This window comes from Ambystoma mexicanum, chromosome 3p, assembly GCF_040938575.1.
Source record: "Ambystoma mexicanum isolate Mex_15411 chromosome 3p, UKY_AmexF1_1, whole genome shotgun sequence".
NCBI classification, from domain to species: Eukaryota; Metazoa; Chordata; class Amphibia; order Caudata; family Ambystomatidae; genus Ambystoma; species Ambystoma mexicanum.
Window position 1 is genome coordinate 938,013,972 of NC_090925.1, and position 22,969 is coordinate 938,036,940.

The following is a 22,969-nucleotide window of genomic DNA, read 5'->3' on the forward strand; positions in this document are numbered from 1 at the left end:
TAAAAAAGTCAAATAATGTTCCACTGTTTTAAAGGGCTCTCCCCTTGTGTCTCTTTCTTTATACAATATTTCACTGTGATAGATTGTTACCAGTATTTAGTTGAATTGCTATTCGCTACCACATTGCTGCTATTCTACGTTTCACACGTGTTATTATTTTACTGCTGTGCTGCTAATTCATGTTGCTACATGTTTTTACTTTGTTGCGCTCAAGTTTTAAAATTCACTTCACTTGAAGTTATTAATGGTTTTTATCTTTGATTGTGCCTAGATACTATTTTGCACTCATTAAATTGTAAGCTTGATCCTCACCAGTGCAATTTGAATCAGAGGAAACTCCTCCTCTGTATGCACTAACGCATCTAGACTACACAACCCAGAGGCAGCTTTAGTTCTCTGCGCGCTCTTCTTCCCTAACCCGGCGTGAACAGGGCCAGCTAGTCTGTGCTAGTCCGTGCGCAGGCGGGTGGATTCGGCGGCTAGTAAGACTTCGATCTCTTTTCTGAACTTTGTTAAATGGGTCTTACAGAAATTCTCCAAGCCATAGCTAAGGCTAGAGAAGAATCATCTGCACGTAGTTTACAGTTCAAGGAAACACTAGCTAAATTTCAAGATACTGCCCATATTCCTAATATTCAGGACATTTTGGACATCCTTATGGGGAAGGGAGCAGTCCATGACTTGCCCATCCTCCATGTAGCCAGTGGTGACAGTAGACCGCCTACAGACCGCTGACCTCGGTTATGTCACAGCTGACACATCCCATTACAAAAACCCCTCTGAGAGTTGATACCTCATCTAGGAAAGCATTACCCCCCGACAAAATTAACGTTAGCTTTACTTAACACCAGATCTCTTGTGAAACACATGACTGATGTTCACGATTATATCTTAGAACACAATCTGGACATCATGTGTATCACGGAAACCTGGCTCACTGACGCACACGGCCCTAGCATTGAACAGGTGAACCCCCCCGTTCCCTCCCCCCACCGCCAGCTATGTTTTCTACGGAAAGCACCGGGAGGGGATCCTAGGAGGCGGTGTGGCTGTAATATGCAAAAAAGAACTTGGAATTTACGAAGTAAAAATACAAGACTGTGACTTGCTACTTATCAAATTGCTCCCTGATTCAAATCATAGCATAAACCTGGTTTTATTGTATCGTCCACCAGGTGAATCCTCTAAGTTTAACAAAGAGATTGTAGATGTTGTAGCCCCACTATTGACAGCTAACTCTGCCTTGGGGATATTGGGAGACATTAATCTCTGGAAGGGTCATGCTAAAGATAATAAAGCTCTCGACCTTGAGAAGGCGTTAAATGGCCACCCGATTAAAATACATAACTGTGAACCTACGCATATAAAAGGACATATCCTTGATTGGGTGGGAAGTGGAAACATCCTTCTTGATAATATAACTACCACACCATGCATCTGGTCGGACCATTTTTCACTTTCCTTCCAGTTGACACGCCCGTCTCTACTACCTAGAAAGCACGAACTTGGGCGTATAGTGCTTAACAGGAATATGAAGACTGTTATAGCACCCACTCTCGCAAAATGCCTAGAGACTATAATGACTAAAACGAAAGACTCTGACCGCCTGGAAGTCCTTATTAAAACTTATAACAATGAGATTTTAAGTATGCTGGATAATGTGGCACCTCTGAAAATCAGAACTGCCAGAGATAACCCCAACCATCATAAATGGTTGACACCTGCGCTGGCAGAACTAAAAACCATAAAAAAGCTGGTGGAACATACCTGGCTGAGAGAGAAGACTTTGGAAAACTTTGCAGCCTGTGAGCACAAGGAAAAGGATTATAAAATTAAAATTGTGGAAGCCAAGCGTCATTTTTACAATGAACAATTTCTCCAGGCAGGGATTAAAACCAAGAAACGTTTTAGACCAGTACGTTACCAGATGAGTACCAATCCTATCATTAAACCTACAAACGAAGATTGTAATAGAGTACAGAAAGTTTTTTCTGATAAATTAAAAAGTGCTCAAAGGAAAATCCAGGAAGAATTAACCAAGACAACCTTACATGTCACCACTGTCATTGATGAGAGAAATGATGAAGGACATGTCAATCCTGAAGCGGGCCCCCAATTTCTGGATGATGGGGAGGAAGCCTCACAGAATTCTCAGACTGGCTTTAGATTTAGGGAGCATACCACGTCAGAAATTCACAATATTCGGAGGACTATGCATCCCACGAGCTGCCCGGGTGAGCTCCTTCCATCAAAGATCATACTGGAGCAGAACGATATTTTCGACCAGTTTCTCTGCAGATTCGTAAATTCATCTTTCCAAACTGGCAGCATTCCATCCTTGATTAAAAAAAAATGTTGCAGTTACACCACTATTAAAAAAAGCGGGATTAGACCCTAATGATGCAGCAAATTTGAGGCCAATTGCCAACGCACTCTTTTTTTTGAAACTCATTGACAAAGTAGCAATGCTGCAACTTCAAATTCATGTTTCAAAAATGGATACCCTACATAAAAAACAACCAGATGTTCGTAGTTTTCACGGCACCGAGAGCGCCCTGCTGGACTTGCAGACATATAAGATCTCCGGTCTGGAGTCCAGCAAGTCAGGGCTGCTGATGCTGTTGGATTTGTCAGTGGCCTTAGACTTGCTGGACCATAAGATCCTGCTAGATCGGATGGCCATTATCGGGGGTCTCTCAGTGGAGGCAATAATCTGGCTCAAATCTTTTCTCTAAGGACAGAGTTCCCGGGTTCACTGTGGGGATAGTGCGTCAGATGCTGAAATCACCACCTGTGGAGTCCCCCAGGGGGCATGCCTCTCCCCGCTGCTCTTTAATATTTACATCATCCCAATATGCCTGGACTTTGAAGATCTGGGTCTTTTCTTCTGCAATCACGCAGACGACTTCCAACTAGCACTAGAGATCTGTGTAGATCATGACAAAGACCAACAGGTGCTGGACTCTGTCTACTAGATCGTTAAGAGCTGGATGTCTATCAATTGGCTATGCCTTAACGCGGCAAAGACTGAGCTAATGCTATATGGCCCTAGACAAGCCAGAGAGAAGCTGAGCTTAGCATACACAAACCTCCTGATTGAGGGCAGGCAGATCACAGTAGTACCTAAGGTAAAGGCTCTGGGCACCTATCTGGAAGCCAGTCTGGACAGTGGCACCCACGTGGATGCTATTGTGAAAGGCACCAACTGCCACCTCAAGGTGCTACGACAAGTGGCCCCACTGGTCTCTGAAGACAACTGTAAAAAACTGGTTAGTGCCGTGATATTCCAGAGAGTGGATTATTGTAATTGTCTCCTGGTGGGAGCCTGGAAGACGGATATTCAAAAACTACAGAAGATCCAGAACGCTGCTGTGCGTCTTGTATATCAAATGAGCCGCACTGAGCCCACCTCAGTAGCCAGAAAGACACTCCACTGGCTACCGGTCTCAGCCAGAGTTCTGTTTAAGCTGCTGACCACTAGCCATAACTGTGTTTTTGGTGATGCCCCAGCCTACCTCAAGAATAGGCTGAGAATTCATCAACCCAAAAAGAAATTTGCGATCTGCTAAAGCCTGTCTTCTAGAAGTGTATCGTGTAAAGAGAGTCCGAGGAAATGGACGTGCCTTTCATGTACAAGTTGCACGGGCTTAGAATGCCCTTCATGAACAACTGCGAAATACTGAAAATCACTTGGATTTCAGAAAACAGCTAGAGACCATTCTATTTGCATAATAAGATGGCCATCGCGTCTCCCTCTTTATGGCGCCTGGATGCCTTTGGGCTTTGGCACCTTACAAATGACTTAACATAACTTAACACTGCACAGCTTCAAAGGGGACAACTTCTCCCTTGAGTTTTCTCTTATTATGCTTCAAGTTTCAAGGAAAATAACTCTTTCCCTTTGTTCCTTCTGTTTTTCACCATCCAATGTACTAATACAGCACAAGGTTATTCCAGGGTGAGTTGCGAAGGGGTACACCTTCCTTTGAGTCTTTTAAACACACAGTTCCCTTGAATCTTCAGTTCATCTCACTCTGTATCTCAGTGAAACTTAAAGGGGTATGGCTCTTCCCTTTGCCTTTAACTGTTACTCTTTTCACCCCTGGTGTACTCTCCTGCCAGGGCATTGTGACTATTACTGATTCTTAAAAGGGGCATGATTTATGCCAGGGTATTGGCTGCCAGACTAGAAACTTTAATGCCCAAACTAGTCCACTCCGACCAGGTCGGATTCATTCTTGGCAGGCAGGGCGCTGACACCATGCGCAAGACTCTGCACCTTGTCCACGCCGGACGCGACCTTCGGGACGACCCGGCCCTCCTTTCGCTTGACGCGGAGAAGGCTTTTGACAGGGTGGAATGGGACTTCCTAGGTGCAGTCCTCCAGAAAGTGGGGATAGGCCCCAAATTCTGCGATGGGATACGAGCTCTATATGCCTCTCCCAAAGCGTCAATTTTCGTTAATGGAGAATACTCCAGGTGGTTTGAACTGCAAAGGGGGACCAGGCAGGGATGCCCGCTCTCAGCGATCCTGTTCGCACTTTCCCTGGAGCCTCTGGCACAAAAGCTCAGAGACGACTCCCGAATAGAGGGAATGCGGCTAGGAGGGATCGAATACAAAGCAGCGTTATACGCTGATGACATCCTCCTACATCTAACCAGACCTATGACCTCAATCCCTCATGCCATAGCCCTAATAGAAGAATACGGCCGATTCTCCGGATTCAGAGTGAATATGTCTAAGTCCATCCTCTTCCCCCTCCGAGGTGACCCGGTTGAAAATGAGGCAAAGTTCCTCTCCCTTGGGCTCAAAATAGAACATGTGACATTACAATACCTGGGTATAAAGATCACTAGAACCCTAGACGACCTCTACGAGGCCAACTTCCCCCCGCTTCTCCGAAGCTTTGAAAGAGATCTCGAGAGATGGAGCAAACTGACGATCTCATGGCTGGGGCGTATCAATGCAGTCAAGATGGTGTGCCTCCCCCGCTTTCTATACCCCTTCCAGATGTTACCGATCGCGATACCCAATCAATTTTTTGTCGAGGCCCGGAAGACCATGCTGCGGTTCATCTGGCAGGGGAGGAGACCGAGGGTCCCATATGACACGCTTATTCTCCCCATAGAGAAAGGGGGGGTGGGTCTTCCTGACTTATGGAATTATTATAAAGCTGCCCAGTTGCGCGTCCTAATCCCACATTTTAGGGACCACAAACACTTGCAATGGGTCCAGATGGATAACCACTATATGTCCCCCGCCACGGTAGCAGAATGGCTCTGGTCCCCATACCAACGGGTGCAGAGGAGAATTAAACAACACCCCATATTGACCACTATATGGAACATATGGCGCACCGGGAAAGGGATGCGAGAAGTCACCACCTGGCCATCCCCGCTCAGTCACCTATGGTCTCCTGGCGTAAATGACCATATTCCGAACCTAGACCGATTCCAGTCATGGTATGAAGCGGGCCTTGAAAGGGTGGGACAACTCCAGAAAAAAGACTCGTTCATTACACTACCGGATCTGACAACGGCACTGGGGATAGGTACCTTATCGACATTTCACTTTATTCAGCTAAAAGGGGTGTTGACAAAATCTGAATGGAGAGTAAAATTGAGAAGAGACCTCACCGCCTTTGAGAAACTTCTGGACTCCAGATCAGAAATGAAGGGCCTCATATCCGTGATGTACCAAACACTTTTGGCAGCAGGAGGTGGCAACACAAAACCCCTCAAAGCCAGATGGGAAAAAGACCTAGGTGAAGAGATACTCCCCGACCAATGGGACCTGATGTGCAAAGCCGCACCCAAATCCTCCATCTCCAGCCAGTACAAACTCCACGCAATAAAGCTCCTACATAGATGGCATTATGACCCACTCCGACTCTCTAAAATGTCCCAATCCATGAGCCCGAAATGTTGGAGGAGATGTGGAGAAAATGCCAACTATTGGCACATGTGGTGGAGCTGCCCGCGCATCAAGGTGTTCTGGACTGAGGTTTTGGGATGGATTAAGGAGATAGATAATATCCACAGAGAACTTGACCCACACCTTGTTTTGTTCGGCCTTGAAAGGGACGAGGAAGAGTGGCTCCGGGTGAAGGGCCTGGCCCCCCAGCTGTTGTTAGCGGCAAGAGCCCTCATAGCGACCAAATGGAAGTCCCACCTGACCCCAGGGAAGACAGAGTGGATCAAAATCGCTACAAATATTTATGTGATGGAAACGATCACCGCCTCCCTGCACAATAAATCTGCGAAATGTGAAACCCTATGGATGGACTTCAAGAACACGTACATCTCACCCCCGTCTGCCTCTCAATCAGAGGAGCCTCGAAACCCGACCGGATAATGCCATGCCCAAAAAAAAACAATACAAAATACAAAAAGCGAGTCATCTAAGTCCGACTGCCAATAATTTGCAATGCTTAGCCCTGCGCAAACCGCACGATACCGATACTAATGTTAGACGGTTGCATGTGTGATGTACAATAAACCAAGTGGGGGGGGGGGAGGGAGGGTGGGAAAGAAGTACGGCAAACAGCCAACGAAGCATACTTGGGCAACTGGGACTGTCGCACGACTAAGAGACTCTTGCCATATTGTTTTGATTTGCATCTCGTGCCTGACTTGCCCTCCCGAGGGATGTAAATCTGTGTTTAAACAATGTTTGCAATTTTTCTGTTCCTTGTAAAACCAATAAATATAAAATTTAAAAAAAAAAAAAAAGGGGCATGTGTCTTCCCTTTTTGTATTCGTCCTCACTGTTGCATGGCTTCAGGTTTACTTTTCTTCTTACTCCTAGTCACAATTCTGTTTCTTGGGTGTGAGCCACAGGCACACTGTTCGCCTGGTTCACTATCCTGCTAGGCTTTTCTGTTCTCCAATGTTAGGAGTGCTTAGTGGCTCTTGGCATGCATACTGTTAACCATGCATCTATTGCATGTACATAGTTCTTCAAAGTAGGAATCTGGAGCCTTACTAAGTTCCAGGTTGGGCAGTTGGGGAGACGGTGCTGTGTTGGCTGGGGGTTGCTAATTGAGCAGCTCATCCTACCTGTTGTAATGTAGAAATAAACACCTTCTCCTGCTATCCAGATATTGTGTGTGTGTGTGTGTCCCCTCATTCACACAACATTCACTCACTATCTCTCATCCAAGAAATTATGCTATTCAAATATTGGGTCACCATCCCTTTCTTAAAACTAGTCAATGTCCTTTTCCAAGCATTGGCTCACTGTCCCATTCTTCACACTGCTCATATATGTATCAATCTTTCTTTCAAAGATTTGGGACACCAACCCTTTCTTAAAACTGTTATTATTTGCATCAGTTCCTCCAATTACTTTAATTGGGCGTTCTTGCCCTGTTAATGATCTGCAACACTCGCTCTCTTAAGCTCCGGTAATCCCCTCGCTCTCTCTGGGCTTAACCGACAGCTCAGGCATTCCTTGCGTCCTTCAGTCATCTTCTCCTTTGTTTTGCTTACTGGGGGTGCATCCCGTTAGCTGTTTGGCTCCTGCTTTATCTTCCTTTGCTTCTGGCGGCTCCAGCTTGTCTTGGCCCAGTCTCTCTGCACGCCGTCTTAGGCGGCCTCTGTGCTGTCTTCCACAGTGTGCTCGCCCCAGGCTCAAAATAGAGTCTGCACAAGCTGTGTTCCGCTGCAGTGTCTGCCTCTCACTCCTATTCTATTCAGCTGCGTTTGTTTTGAACATCCCAGCATTAGTTAACATTGCAAAGACTAGAGCCTGGCATTTGCTTACCACTTCTGGTCATCCTCATTGTTCCATCCATCTTCCCTGTCTCAGAACAACAACAAAAAGGTGTGGCGGGTAAAGAAGGTTGTTGGTCAAGAACATTTAGGAATTCTTTATCAGTGTCACAATAAGCCATACAGGCATGTTGCAAAGGCACATGGGTGTCATTAAGAACAACATCCAAAGGTTAATTTGAATCAGTGTTTCCTGTCTCTCTGGAGTTTATCCTCCCCTACGTTGTCCTCCCGCAGATAGCCAACCCCAGCATCAGAGTCAGGTAGCTTCTGCCTTTCCCTGGCCACATAAGAGAAGCTTTCCTCTACATTTGTCACAATACCCTTTAGCATTTTCTATGTTTAGATGTCAGCACGGGGAGCTTGAAACCATGAACTAAAAAAAATGAGCGCTGTAAGGGTGCAAGGAGGACGGGCACAAACGTGGCATGTTTGGGACTAAAGACTTTTAGAAGGTAGAAAATCAAGAGAAAACCTATCCCTCCCTACTCATAAGAGGGGTTTCCCTGCATCAACTAAAGATCTAATGTGACTGTCAGGATGTCTGTCAAAGTAAAACTGTCCACCATCCTGTGTCAAGAAAAAACCTACTTCCGGCCCTTGCAATACAACCTAAAGAATAACGTAGCAGTGTTCTGATACTAGGACAATATCTCCCTCCTCCTGGCGTTTAGTCTAAGTCTCAAAAATACCCAGGGGGAATGACCCCTTTCCCCAAGGCTGGTTGGACCTTCCTCCTGGTACACGTCACCAGGACGCTGCCTCCCTTCTCCCGGCATTTGCAAAAACAATCTCTTACAACTGGGGGGAATGACTCCCTGCCCTTGGTCTTCTCCTCATTAAGTTTTCACACTTATAACACCCAGCTCTGAGTCTTATGACAGGACGCGACCCTTGCACTGTTGTTGTTCTTTGGTCTGGTCCACTTCCCTGCCAAGTACTGCCACGAGGAAGAGGACTTGTATGTCTATCTTGATTTGGTTCCTCGATGCTCTTTTCTCCTCTTCTTTGGTTTCGCCTACTTGGTACACTTCTCTGACAAGAACAGCCACGAGGAAGATTTGGGGTGGGGGGCGGGGTGGTTGGGGGGCTCTCCCCATTAGTTTCTCCCTCATTATCCCACCCACAGGGGAGACGCGACGCCAACTGAAAGTTCATCACAGTACTCAGACAACCTGTCCCTGCAACCGTTTTGGGAATGCACCCATTGCCAGTGTTGAATCCTAGTGCCAACGTTCAATTCAATGTTTACATCAACGTCTTCATTTAGTGATCAAACAAACGCAAGTCTTTTTAGCACAGCATTGTAGGTACCTGTGCACATGGACTGGAGATGGTGTTAAAGAAATGTCAAAAGTTTGACTGCTATCTTTATCTTTCAGTAAACAACTTGTACCATTCCAGAACAGCCACTAGATGTATAATTATACATGACATGCACATTATAAACAATCACATGTCAAAGAAGTAAAAATCAGTTAATTTCATTCAGTTCCCTTTGAAAAAACACAGACATTCCCTTTAAGCAATGTTAGGTTCTTTATGGTAAACGTCTCTACCAGATCTCCATCAGAGGTCATTAGAATTTGAAATGCAGTGCTATTTAGTTAAGATTACAATCAAATTACATACACATATGCAATTGCCTTTGATTGTTCAGGACTACATTTTTTCAATAATCTGTTTGTCCTGCTCACAATCCTTCAGCCGCATTTTATAAAGTATTGGAGATTTGGTGGGGACTTAGGAAATGAGGAGGGAAGACTGGAAAGTAAGAATGTGTAATCCTTTTAAAGTATACCATTACAAAACCTTTAAATTCACTTAAAGCATTGATAGACATTAAAGGTTACAAGACATTACGGACCCCAGTGTTCAGGTAAGATATAGAAAAAGCTTCACATCCTGCAGAGTCCACTACAACTATCCATCAGAAGCACCCATCATCTGTACATGGGTGTCGACAAAATAGCTTAAAATTTGTGTTGGGGTATGAGAGAGCTCCCACTTTAACCAGTAGTATTTTCCTTCATCTTCACATAATGTTGATCTTGCACCTATAGAATTAATGATGACCTAATATTCACCACATACTAACTCAGAATGAAGCTGTGCATGGCCTCTTGTGCCCCTGACCCAGAGGCCACTCAACTTTTCTCCTTAACACTTTGCAGTTTTGGGTCATGTCTGTATAGCCAGATAGGTTGTCATTGGCTAGAACTATTACTTGACCAATGGCCAAGTGCATGAATAACTTTTTTACGTGAGCGAGCTGAGTGTAATTAATACACTGGAAAGGTGGCAGCTCTAGGGAGCATTAACCTATGATGCTGGAAACACATCACTCATCTAGACCAGCCTCACTGGACAGTTGGGATCAGAAGACTGCAGCAGGCACCAAAAACAACAATAGTCAGGAAACACTGGGCATAGCTTTAACCACAAAGGGAAAGCTCTGTCCAAAACTCCCACCCCACACAGTATGGGATAAGAACCTAGAAAGTGATCAGAGAAGTCAGAAAGGAACTAGCTTTGGCCCTTGGAAGAAACAATATCCAGTATATTATTGCATAGAAATCAAGAACCCACAGCGAACCAACACTGCTTTCGTTCCCAGAGAAACATGCAACAATAAAAAGTAACAATTTGGAATAAATGATTACTGCAACATTCTCTTATTTAGAGATCAAATAAATGCAGAAAGGGATCCACCAGGGGGCGCGGAGATGTTCTAACGCATCTCAGCTCGTCTCCTCCGCAGGGCACTGATCGCGGGACCTGCGCCGACACCCCCCCCCCGGAGTGAGAAGCTGGCATCACCCCCATCCATCTGAGTGAGCCGGGCACCCCTGGCCCAAATTTGAGCCCCCGGGGGGGAAACCATCCCGGAAATAAGAGCTTCTGAGTTTAGAGGGTCAGAAGCCCCTCCCCCCGCAGCACCGCGAGAATCTATGGCGAACCCGGGCCCGAGCGAGGCCTGTGGTGGGGCTCGGCTACCCTGACTGGCGCCCCCCCCCGCCTAGTGCACATCGGTAGGAGCGGGACGCATCTGGGGGCACCCGCAGCGGATCCGGGAGCCGGAGGCGGTACTACGAAAGCGCCGTGGAGTTCCAGGTCTGGGCGAGGCCTATAGTACAAGGAGAAGGAAGGTGCGTGAGGGCCCCCACAGGTGCTTGGTGAACCCGCGTAGGGCGAACTGGAGCTTCAGGAATCGGTGTCGGCAGTGCGTGGGAGGCAGGCGAAGCCCCGCACTGGCCTACACACGCAGCACACGGACTCCCACAGGCTGAGCGGCGGATCTGCGCCGAGGAGGTAAGGAGGTGCAGGCCCGGGCAGGAGGACCTCCGGGAGACTGAAGGTGTCACGGGAAGAGTAAGGCTGGGGAGAGCCCCTGGCATACACCATCTCGGGCAGCGGAGTGTCCCCCGAGTACAGCGGCTCCCAGGCAGACAAAACGGGCACTCAGGGCCCAGTTGGGAGACATCGGCCTCAGCAGGCCACACCGGGGTACAGACACGAGGGCTTGGAGATTGGTCCTCCCCGCGCCCAGCCTCTGGAACATTAAGTACTGCCTCTGCTCTGACGGGAGTGAAGTTATACAGTTCGATGGGTGAGAGGGGAGGTGGGAACCCGGCGGAGGCGAAACCTATCCCCGCAGGAGTGCATTAGTCGGGGACTCGGATCCCCGTTGCTGGGTCTCCGCTCCTCGCCCCTCGGCTGACATTGGCCCTCGCCCCCCTGTGGCGTTGTATGCGTGTGTGATAGCGGGTCACCTTGGGCACAAGCTTTCGGGGAAGGCCCCCACGGAGCAGGGATGCTTGGGGAGAGTCTATGAACTGGAAGGAATCCCTGCAGAAGTTTCGCCGCACGCCCCTCCCCTCCCCCCGAGGCCCTGATACCCCCTGAAATGGCAGCCCAGACACAACAGGAATCTGCTGATACAAGCACAGTCACCAGGGGCATGGCGGCCCTACTGGAGGAAATTAGAGGCTTTAGGGCGGATATTGCTCTACGACTGGACACCTTGGATAAAAAAGTGGACAATATTGACGACAGGGTTCAGGCACTGGAGAACAATACAGCTTCGAGCGACATCTTTGAGACACAGCTTGACATGCGCCTGTCGGAGCTCGAGAGGAGAGAAGAGAAATGCTCCTTAAAAATGGATGATTTGGAGAATAGGGAACACCGCTGTAATCTACGTTTCCTAGGCTTTCCAGAACACGAAGGCGAAACGCAAGCAGACATCATCAAAGCTATCGATGCAGTAATAGGAGTGCTATTCGAGGGGGCCAACACCAACAAACCCACCATTGACAGGGCCCATAGAGCGGGCGCATCCTCTAGAGGCCCCAGATCCGTTCTAGTTCGCTTTCATTACTTCTCAGAGAAAAGCAGGATCCTCAAACTGGCTCGCAAGAAGGGGCCGGTGGAGTGGGAAGGGGCCCGGATCTCGGTGTATCAAGACCTGTCGGCCTTCACCCTTGCAAGACGTCGCCTCTGTTCCCCATTGACGAAGATGCTCCAGTCCAGGGGGGTCCGATACAGGTGGGGATACCCATTCTCGCTCTCTTTCGAGTTCGAGGGCTACAAGTATGCCTTGATCACTGAGGACGATATCCAGAGAGTGTCGGGCGAACTTTTGGACAACTCAAACATGGAGATGGGGGAGCAGGACCGTGAGCGAACCCCGACAGGCCCAAAAGGGAACAAAGCTCCAAGGGAAAGGCGTAGAGTTCGTGGCCAAAGGAAATTTAGGAGAGTGGCCCCAGCCTCCCCGGACCTTCCGAGTACCTGAAGCGAGCTCTTGGCACCAGACGGAAAAACCGGCATTTGACTTTGTGAATGGAGGGTGATGTAACGGTTTGTGAACTGCGTTGATCCTGGGGTGGGGGGGGGCTCGAGTTGTTGTTTATAAAGAGTTTATGAGCCCGGAGGGGGGAGACAATGGTGGCCTGGTCTGGCGATTGGATGAAGCCATGGAACAACCAGGCGATGAGGGGGGAGGGGGGAGAGGGGGAGTTGGGTTGCTGGGGTTACAGTTATGGCGCGCCAAGTTTTCAGGCCTTTCTCACACCCCTGGGGCTGTCTCGAGCCGCTAGGGGGTTGCGGAAGCACGGTGGGAGCAACAACGCTTGCTGTTCTAAGCATGGAGCTATGAGACTTTACCTGTGTTTTAATGGATGATTCACTCCAATTCATGACAGTGGGGTCATTAAATGTCCGCGGGCTCAACTCGCCTACAAAAAGGTCGCTAATTGTGAGGGAATTTGCGAGGCTGCGGCTTCACTTTCTCTTTGTGCAGGAGACTCATTGGGTTCGGGGAAAGGAGCCTAAGCTCAAGGCCAAGACCATTGAGCAGATGTTCACGGCTTCTTCCCAGGTAAAAAAGCGGGGGGTAGCTTTGTTGGTCTCCCCTGGGGCCCATTTTGTGTTTAAAGCCTCAAAAGCGGATACGGATGGTCGGTACCTCATGGTAAAGGGGGAAGTGCGGGCCGTTTGTTCACATTGGTCTGCATATATGCTCCGAATGAAGCGCAGGACACCTTCTGGGAGGGATTTTAACATGGTGCTTTGCCCCGTGAGGGACAGAAAGTCTGATAAACCCTGTCCCAACATCCGTCTCCACAAGAAATTGGCGTTGGCCTTCCAGGAAGTAAATGGGGAACTGGGTCTATGTGACATGTGTATACCCGAGCGGGGTTGGAACCCCGAGTACACATACTATTCAAAGCCACATGCTGCTTTCTCTCGTATAGATTACATCCTGGTTGATTCCTCACTGCAGGGAAAGGTATCGGACTCGGGTGTGGAGATAGTCCCCTGGACAGATCACGATATGGTAAAGATTAGGATTGGCCTTCCCCCTGCCCCGCCAATCCCTCCTAGCAGCCATAGAAGATTATTTCACCCTTAATGACAACGGGGAGGTTGGTGCTATGGGAGTATGGGAGGCATTTAAGGCAACGATTAGAGGCACCCTTATTGGTATAGGGTCTGGGAGAAAAAGGGAGAGGGACCGTGAGGAGAAATTGTTAAAGGAAAAGATAGAGGCTATCCAACCGGGGGGGGGACGTTGAAAACACAGATGTTTCCCGGGCAATGGGAGGAACTGCAGGGGTTGCGATCTAAGTTGGTGGACCTCCAGGTGGGACGAACGGAAAGGAAGCTCTCATTTCTGAAACAGAAGTATATGGAAAAGGGGGGAAAAGGCGGATAGGATATTGACCTGGAGACTTTGAGAACTTAGGAACAGTAGGAGGGTGAATTCATTACGCACCCCGGAAGGGGACTCGACCGTGAGGGATAGCAAGATTGCAGAACAATTCAGGCTATATTATGAAAAATTGTATTGCTCGGAATATACGGGGGATGGGAATAATGTTGACAGTTTCCTAGACTCCCTTCCCATCCCGGGTCTTCTTCCTGACAAGGCTGATTCTCTCGAACACCCCATTTCCCCGGAAGAAGTAATAGACACCATATCCTCATTAAAGAGCGGCACTGCCCCGGGGGACAGTGGCTTTACAGTTACGTTTTATAAGACCTACAGATCCACGCTTGCCCCATCCATGGCTAAGATGTACAATGCTGCACTGGATCAAGGCACCTTCTCACCCACGATGATGTCTGCTTTAATCGTAGTCCTGCCTAAAGAGGGCAAGGATCCCTCCTATTGCCAATCATACCGCCCCATATCCCTCCTTAACACCGATGTTAAAATATTGGCTAAGCTCCTAGCGAATAGACTAGCAAAGCTCCTCCCTACCCTAGTACATGGAGACCAAGTGGGCTTCATCCCCGGTCGCCAGGGATCAGATAATATAAGAAAAACTCTCGACCTTATGCATGAGGCATCTAGACAGGGAGTGGAGGGGTACCTTCTCTCGCTAGACTCAGAAAAAGCCTTCGACCGCGTCAAGTGGCCTTACATGGGCAGGGTTCTCCGAAAGATGGGCCTGGGAGACAATTTTTGTGGGTGGGTCGCAGCTCTATACAATGGTCCCTCGGCGAGAGTGCTGGTCAACGGAGGCACTTCAGAGCCTTTTTCCCTTTCTAGAGGTACCCGGCAGGGTTGCCTCCTGTCGCCCCTATTGTACGCTTTGGCAATGGAGCCCCTGGCCATTGCGGTTAGGAACAACCCACAAATCATGGGAATACGATGTGGTGATTGTGACTTTAAGCTATCCTTATTTGCGGACATTCTGGGCTACCTAACAAATATTCAAGACTCCCTGCCCCGGTTATTTGATCTTGTACACTACTTCGGTTCTTTTTCTGGACTGAAAATAAACACATCCAAATCAAGCATCATGCCCATGGGTCCGGGGGATCGAGACATCGGAAGTGACGCCGACATTCTGGGGGTTAGAACTGAATGGAAATCCTCTAGGTACCTGGGCACCACCATCCCCAGAGATCTAGCCCAACTATACCAGTGCAACTTCCTGGGGATCCTTGCTCAGGTTAGCAGCGACCTCAGACGGTGGGCACCCCTCGCGCTTTCCTGGCTTGGGCGCATGGTCACGGTGAAGATGAATATTTTGCCCCGCCTCCTCTACCTCTTCGCAGCGCTTCCAGTCGTGATACCCGAGACCTTTTTTGAAGTGCTTTAGTCCCGTGTCTTCCAATTTATATGGAACGGTAAGCTGCCGAGAGTTAAAACCTCCACCCTGACCCTCCCAAAGCTTTAAGTGGTTTTGGTCTCCCCGACTTCCGGCTCTATTATAAAGCAGCCCAACTCCGGGTGATGTTGGAGCATATGCGGGACGATATGGGAACATATTGGACATATGTCGAGGACATTCACACCCACCCGAAAAAAGTTAGAGACCTTTTGTGGGCCCCTCCCAAGGCTCCCCCTTCTCAGCTCAGAACACACCCCACCCTGGCAGCCTTGTGGGCAGTATGGAAGCCTAATAAAGCTAATAAACAACTGTCTTCATGGCCTTCCCCTTTGTCCTCGCTCTGGGGCCCCCCCCATTGATCTGGGCTCTAGGGGTTTCCGAGACACTCAGGCCTGGTCAGACATGGGTCTGGAGAGGGTCTCTTAGCTCTCACGAGAAGAGGGCTTCATAGAGTATGACAACCTGATCGAGGCACTGACAGATAGACCACCCACGGTCTTTGAATATTTACGTTTGAAGGGGATTTTGACCCACCCTCGCTGGGCTGACCAGCTTAGGCGCTCCCTCACTCCTTTTGAAACTATCCTGGCTAAAAGTACAACTCGAAAGGGTCTTTATCTAAGTTTTATAGTGTTTTGATAACAGCGGACCTAGAAGGTAGACAACCCTTCAAAAGAATATGGGAGGAAAGACTGGGCATGCCATTGGATGATCACACTTGGAGGGCTGTCTTTAAAAGTATCTTTACGGGCTCTCTGTATACCGCTGCCATGGAACATAGCTTTAAAATCCTCCATTCGTGGCACCGTCCCCCGGCCCTGCTGTCCAAGATGTTTAGAGAAGTGTCCCCCTTTTGCCCTAGGGGCTGTCACCAACGAGGAACCTGGTTTCACATGTGGTGGGGTTGTCCGGTCATACAGGTTTACTGGTCGGGACTACTCAGCTGGATTAATGATATCGAGGAGTTTGGCCCTTCCCTACACCCGTTGGAAATTCTACTGGGCACTCCTATGCCGGAGACAGAATCTAATGTTTATCCCAAGGTCATTGGGGCCATGCTATGAGCGGGGAGGCTGGCGCTAGCCCAAGAATGGAGGAATGGCTCTGTAAACTTAGGTCAATTTTTGTATACGAAAAACTTACTGCAATAACAAACGATACTATGACTGATTTTCTACAGGAATGGACTGCAGTTCTTCTCCATGATGATTGTATTTCTATGCGGTTGTAGAATGAATACTGAGCTGCTTTGATATGGTACATGTTCTTACACCCCCCCAAGGACCCGAGATGTTTCCTGTTCAACTGTCTTTTGGTCGGACCCCACTGTCTCAAGTGATACCTCTAACAATCATGTGGTATGCAAGTGTTCTCCCCTAAGTTTCAATAAGTTTTCAACACCTCAAAACTTGGCATGTTGATCTATTGGGGGGGGTGGGAGGAGGAAAATGGGGAAGGGAGTTATTGTAAAAAAAAGAGAAAATATCATTGACGATCTGGTTCATTTTGATTGTTTTGCTGGTTGGGTCGGCTGTCCCGCCTATATGTATATCGTCAATAAAAAACAAATTAAAAAAAAAATAAATGCAGAAAAAAAGACTCCAGGTAATAAATAATTTAATGGGAAGGGGCGAGAGGAGGAATGATCATGACCTGCTGGCTACTAGCGGTATCCAACAGGATCTTCAAAAACACTGTTTCAAAACACAAAATTAAATATAAAACCCTTATTCGATGAAGCTTCTTCAGATCCTTAATCACACCTTAGAACTCTGATATAGGAAAGCAATCATCAACCACAATGCAAAAATGAATAATGCCAACACAGTTCTGCCAACTACTAATTGGCTTTATAAACATGTTCAAAAAGCATAAACATGTTCAAAAAGCAATGTCATAAATCATGATAGAGAAGTAACCCTGGGGCCACATATTTAAAATACCCTTCAGCCTTTAAACACTGTACCAATACACACACTTAAAACAAATTAAACAGTTACACTAGTCTCATGATATTGAATTAAATTATACTCATTAAAACGTACCTTCACAGCTAGATTATTAGACTCTGTAGCACCGCTGGTGAAAATAATCTCTCTGGGATCTGCTCCAATCAATGATGCAACTTGCTGTTTAAAAGCAAATGACATAAAAAACAAACAAAAATAGAGAGAACATTAACAAGCATATATTGTTTCAAATATTTTGTTTTTAATTAAACCAATATCAATATCGTAGTTTCTTCCCAGAGGTTTCTATGTTACTTCATCTTCAGAATCATTAATGTAGATTGCTTGGCCATGGCAATTACACCTTTGACATATAATGGTTTTCTTCATTCTTATAATGGGAGAATCCCCTATGCCCTACTCCCTCTTACCCCATCCTCATCTACCGCCAATCTATACAGCTACCATGTTGTGGCAATCAAATTGTCACAACTAAACCTTTCACTATATAAATTGTGGAGAACTACTGCAGACCTTCCAAGGCCAAGTACATTCTTATAGAAATTATGGGTATTGCTACAAAATGTTTTTAAAAAACGCTGAATGCACTTTTACTGTGCATTTGGCAAGAAAAAGCCAAATCCCATAATACCAAACAAGGGGAGTGGGGGTTGCGGTGGAGACCCCCCTCTCCCCTTGTTCGATATAATGGCTGTGGGGTCTCCTGCGCTTACACTGGAAGGATTGCAGTGCCAGTGGATAGTAAAGTTTAGAAAAGAACCACCCTGCAACAGAGGTCCAAACCCACTTTAGGGATGGGAAACTTGCATTGCAGGGAGACTGGCGAGTCGAGGTTTGTTCAGGAGTGAAGGTAAGTAAGCAGAAGAAAAGGTAAGTAGGGATGCCGGGTTGCGGGTAGGAGGAAAGCAGTACAATGTGATCTCTGTGATGACTGCAGTTTTCGGGTTCAACATTTTTGTATTCGAAATTAGAGGGACACAGTGATCATGTAGATCCAAAATTATGTATGGTCCCAAAATTATTCTGTCACCTATTCGATGAGGAAAAGAAAATAGTTATTCCTCAATGGGAAGGTTTTAAATTCTCCAAAGGTCAGATAACTTAAGTGGCATTGTAGCTAGTCTACAATACTGGATCATTTTACTACTATAATCTTTATCAACTCCTCTAATATCTATTGCAGCAACTTTCACACAACATTATGCAGAGTCTTTTTTGGTGACAGTGCTATTATCAGCAGAAAATTAATTTTAGAGCACATGGCAGCTGATGTTACATATTACCATCACTATTAAATACAATGGTGCGATAAGTTTACCATAGAGGGATTGGGGGAGCAAAGAGCCAAGTGGGGCCAACTTGAGTATGAAGCCAATTACGCATGGCATTGTCCCCTTCCTAAGGTGACCTCATTACTCTTGAGCTATCCTCCCAGCTAAACAGTTTCTGCTGTTGCTTTCCAATCTAATTTTAGTTCCCTCCATAGATTGCTGTGTCTCCTAGTTTTTCCTTATCTCATCCCTCTGAGACCTCAATTGTATTCCTTGCTGAACCTTTCCCTGTGTTTTCAAAATGTTACTTTTTTATAAAAACAGAAGGTCTTACTTGTAGCAAATGACTATTTGTGTGCAAATGCTACAGTGGTTCAAGGGCAAAATGGTTAAAACCACTTGTTCGGTGTGGGTCAGACATATGTTAGAAGCACTGTGTATTTGCAGTGGCCCATCTGGGAAGCCTGGAGGACTAGGATCAGACTTCTTCCGATTGCTGCCCCCAATAGATTAAGGGGGACTATACGGCACAACCTTGATGTAGCTTTGAGGGCGGAGAGTTATATTGATTGTCTCTTGCCAAGAGTAACTACTTAAACTAGTGTAAATATGTTGTGATTAATTTAGTCTATTCAATCAATTGTCTCTTGCCAAGAGTAACTACTTAAACTAGTGTAAATATGTTGTGATTAATTTAGTCTATTCAATTAATTGTATTAACTTTTAGCTCATAAATATTTATTTTATTTCATTTGTGCTGTTTCAGTGCAAATTACTAAACTTATGAACTTTAAGTGTGTATTTTTATTTCATCATATGTGTGCTACTTATATTGGAAACATTTTCAGCAGACAAATTTGACAAACAGATGTTCAGCAGACTTTTAAGTAACACCGACCCAACTGAAAGGGGATGCTATTTTGGCAGTGATGGAAAATGGATTCCTGAGAGCAGCTTGTATGATTGAAGGGTCTTGATTTGATAGTACACCAATACAGACAAATCTTAATGTTGCTGCTCTACAGCAATCTTACGATTCAACACTTCATTAAGAAAGCAACCTGTTGATGCTTTCTTTATAGATGAAAGAGCACTTCGATTGAACACTGATTTAGCTCTCTGCGACTAGTTTGTCAGAGGAGGGCTGTGGTTTCGACGTTACGGGTGTCGATCGTTCTACGGCGCCGTGCGCTCTCTGCTGGTGCGCACCGGCCGATGGTTTGGGGGGCGGCGCCCTTATTTGCCGAAAGCCCAGTGGCTGGTCGCGGCTGCGGTTGCGAGAGGGGCTTCGAACCTGAACGGTCCGAGGAGGCCGCCGGTGGAACCTGCGTCTCCTTGGGCGCTGATGCTTTCTTCGTCTTCGACGAAGAAGAGCCGTGGGTTGTGTGCTTATGGGTGGTATCGTGTGCGTCAGTGTCGCCGGCGTGTTCATCCCCATAAGCAGCGCGTGAGCCGAGCCCGTCGGGGCCGGGGACAGACGACGAAGAGCGCGAGCCCTCTTTAGAGGGGTCTACGACTTCCGTAGCGGAGGTCGTGTTATCACGTTCCTCGTCACTGTCGGTGGTAGCAGCGGCGGGTGAGGAATCGGCCTTCAACATAGAGTAGGCCGCCCACCTCTTGACCCTACGGTCTTTTAGAGTCTTTGGCTTAAGAAGCCGACAAGCCGTGCAACCCTCCTCCTTCTGATCGAGGGGCAAGCAGCAGTTACACCGTGAATGCTTGTCCTTCCAAGTGAACTTGCCCTTACAACGCGGGCAAAACCTAAAGGGTGTCCTCTCCATAGCTGAGGCAGTAAATCGTGATAACGACCCCAAGGGAAAGGAAGGGGAAAGGGAAAGGCATTCTCAGAAAGGAAACAAGAGATGTCCCACGACCCCAGTCTCCCTACTGTATTTGGCCTGCGAGGCCAGGCCACGTGTTCGGCAACGCCGAAGGATCTCCTCCGCTCGTCCCCTCCGTCGAAGATCTTGCTCGGCGGAGAAACAGCTTCACAACTGCGTCGAGGGAGGGATCTATGTGTTATATATTAATAAGAAAACAACCAAAGGTCGAGGAGATGAAATCTGCAATGTCTCTCGAGGAGCTCTGCGTAAAGGCGACCAGTAGCTGGGCGGAAAAAAACAATCTGAGGGACCTCGACGCGTGAGGGATTGTGGGTACAACGCACGTCACTATAGGGATAGTGTTTCAGACACGCCTTGTCGACGTCCCCTTTTCGACTACGAAAAACAAAATGCAATACTCCGCAGTGACCACTGGATATCGGACCTATGCACAGCATGTGATTCTAAGCAGATTAACAAACATCAGAAATATGGGATACATTACTCACCGTAATCGTATTTCTGATGCTTGTATCTGCTTACATTCACATGCTGTGCATAGGCCGACATCTAGTGGAAGCTGCTGAGTATTACAGTTTGTTTTTCGAAACTCGACAATGGGCGTCGACACAGGGCGTGCCAGTAATACTATCCCTAGTGTGAAGTCCACTGTACCCAAGATCCCTCACGCGTCTAGGATCCTCAGATTGTATTTTTTCTGACATGAGGTAGCATGAGGAGTAGCGCGAGTACAGATAATCCAAGCAGATAGATAGAAAGGTAAGACTACAAGCAACCATGCGCCTTCTCTCAGAGGGGAGGAAGGGTGGGTCGCATGTGAATCTAAGCAGATACAAGCATCAGAAATACGATTACGGTGAGCAATGTATCCCTTCTGAGGCTTGTGGAATCTGCTTAGATCACATGCTGTGCATAGATTAGCGAGCAGTACCTGAAGGAGGTGGGATGTGAGAAGGGTCATGAGCAAATAAGTGTCTTAGAACCGCTTGTCCCACTTGTGTATCTGCCTTGGAATGGGTGTCAATGCAGTAATGCTGAGTAAAAGTGTGAATAGAGCTCCAAGTAGCTGCTTTGCAAATGGTGTCAAGGGGTACATTTGCAATGAAAGCCAGAGTGGCCCCAATGCCTCTAGTAGAGTGGGCTCTTGGCGTGAAAGGCAGAGTTCTTTCAGAGAGTGAGTAACACAGCTGGATACAGTTAAGAATCCACTTCGAGGTGGCACCTTTAGAGACGCGATCCCCCTCTCTGCCTGTAGCTACGGAGACAAACAGTTGATCTGTTTTTCTTAGCGGTCTGGTCTTATTTACATAGTAGAGGACCGCCCTACGCACATCTAGGGTGTGTAGTTTCACCTCAGCCGAGCTTTGAGGGTCCTGGAAGAAAGCCAGAAGCTCGATGGACTGGTTTACGTGGAATTTAGATATAAACTTAGGTGAGAACCTAGGGTGTGTGCGTAAAACCAGTTTGTCTTTATGGACAGTAAAGAAGGGATCCTGCACTGACAGAGCCTGAATTTCACTGACCCTTCTTATAGAAGTAAAAGCTACTAAGAAGGTCGTTTTATAAGTCAGGTGTTTGAGACTGCTTTTATGCATGGGCTCGAAAGGGGGTCCCATGAGCTTGGATAGCACCACATTAAGGTCCCACCCTGGTGGTGGGTTTGAAATAGGAGGGTGAAGTCTCTTTACTCCTTCCATGAAGGCTTTAACTACTGGTACTTTCCACCACGAGACCTTGCTATGGGAAGTGGTGTATGCCGACAGGGCTGCCAGGTGTACTTTCAGTGAGTTAAAAACCAATCCTGCATCTAGCAGGTGGAGCATGTATGTAACAATAGTGGAAGGAGTGCAATCAACAGGGTTGATTTGTCTACTCTGGCACCAGATAACGAACCTCTTCCACTTGTAAAAAGTAACAGTGCCTTGTGTTTGGTTTCCTAAATTCTTTTAGGATGTCCATACACCTCTGTGGTAAATTGAGATGTCCAAACTCTATGACCTCAGGAACCATGCTGCCAGGTTCATTGAGTTGGGTTGTTAGTGCACTGTTTGACCTTGGTGCTGGGACAGTAGGTTGTACCAGGCTGGAAGTTTGATGGGCTCGCACACCGCCATCCTGCGTAGGTGTGGGAACCACGGTTGTCTTGCCCACATGGGAGTAACTAATACGAGCGTCATCGACTCTCTGTTCATCTTGTTCACCACCTTCCTGATGAGGAGTTGGTGGAAAAGCGTACGCAAACATCCCTGACCAGTTCATCCATAGGGCGTTCCCCTGGGAGTCTGGTTGGGGGAACCTGGATGCAAATCCTGGGCATTGTTTGTTTTTGCTTGTGGCGAATAAGTCTATAGTGGGGAAACCCCACTGAGAGAAGAGATCTTCTACGACCGCTCTGTGTAGAACCCATTCGTGTTCCTCTGGGAGGGAGTCTCTGCTCAGAGCATCCGCTAGGGAATTGAGCTCCCCTGGAACATGTTGTGATG

At 47.3% G+C, this 22,969-nt stretch overlaps 1 protein-coding gene across 1 annotated transcript in view; it reads right to left on the reverse strand.

Moving 5' to 3' along the window:
* Positions 1–22,969, reverse strand: part of NFS1 (NFS1 cysteine desulfurase) — a 1,222,594-nt gene that overhangs the window by 787,413 nt on the left and 412,212 nt on the right. Inside the window, exon 4 of the mRNA XM_069652239.1 lies at positions 17,447–17,530. Within this exon, the coding sequence (XP_069508340.1) occupies positions 17,447–17,530 (84 nt within the window). The remainder of the gene's footprint in view (positions 1–17,446; positions 17,531–22,969) is intronic.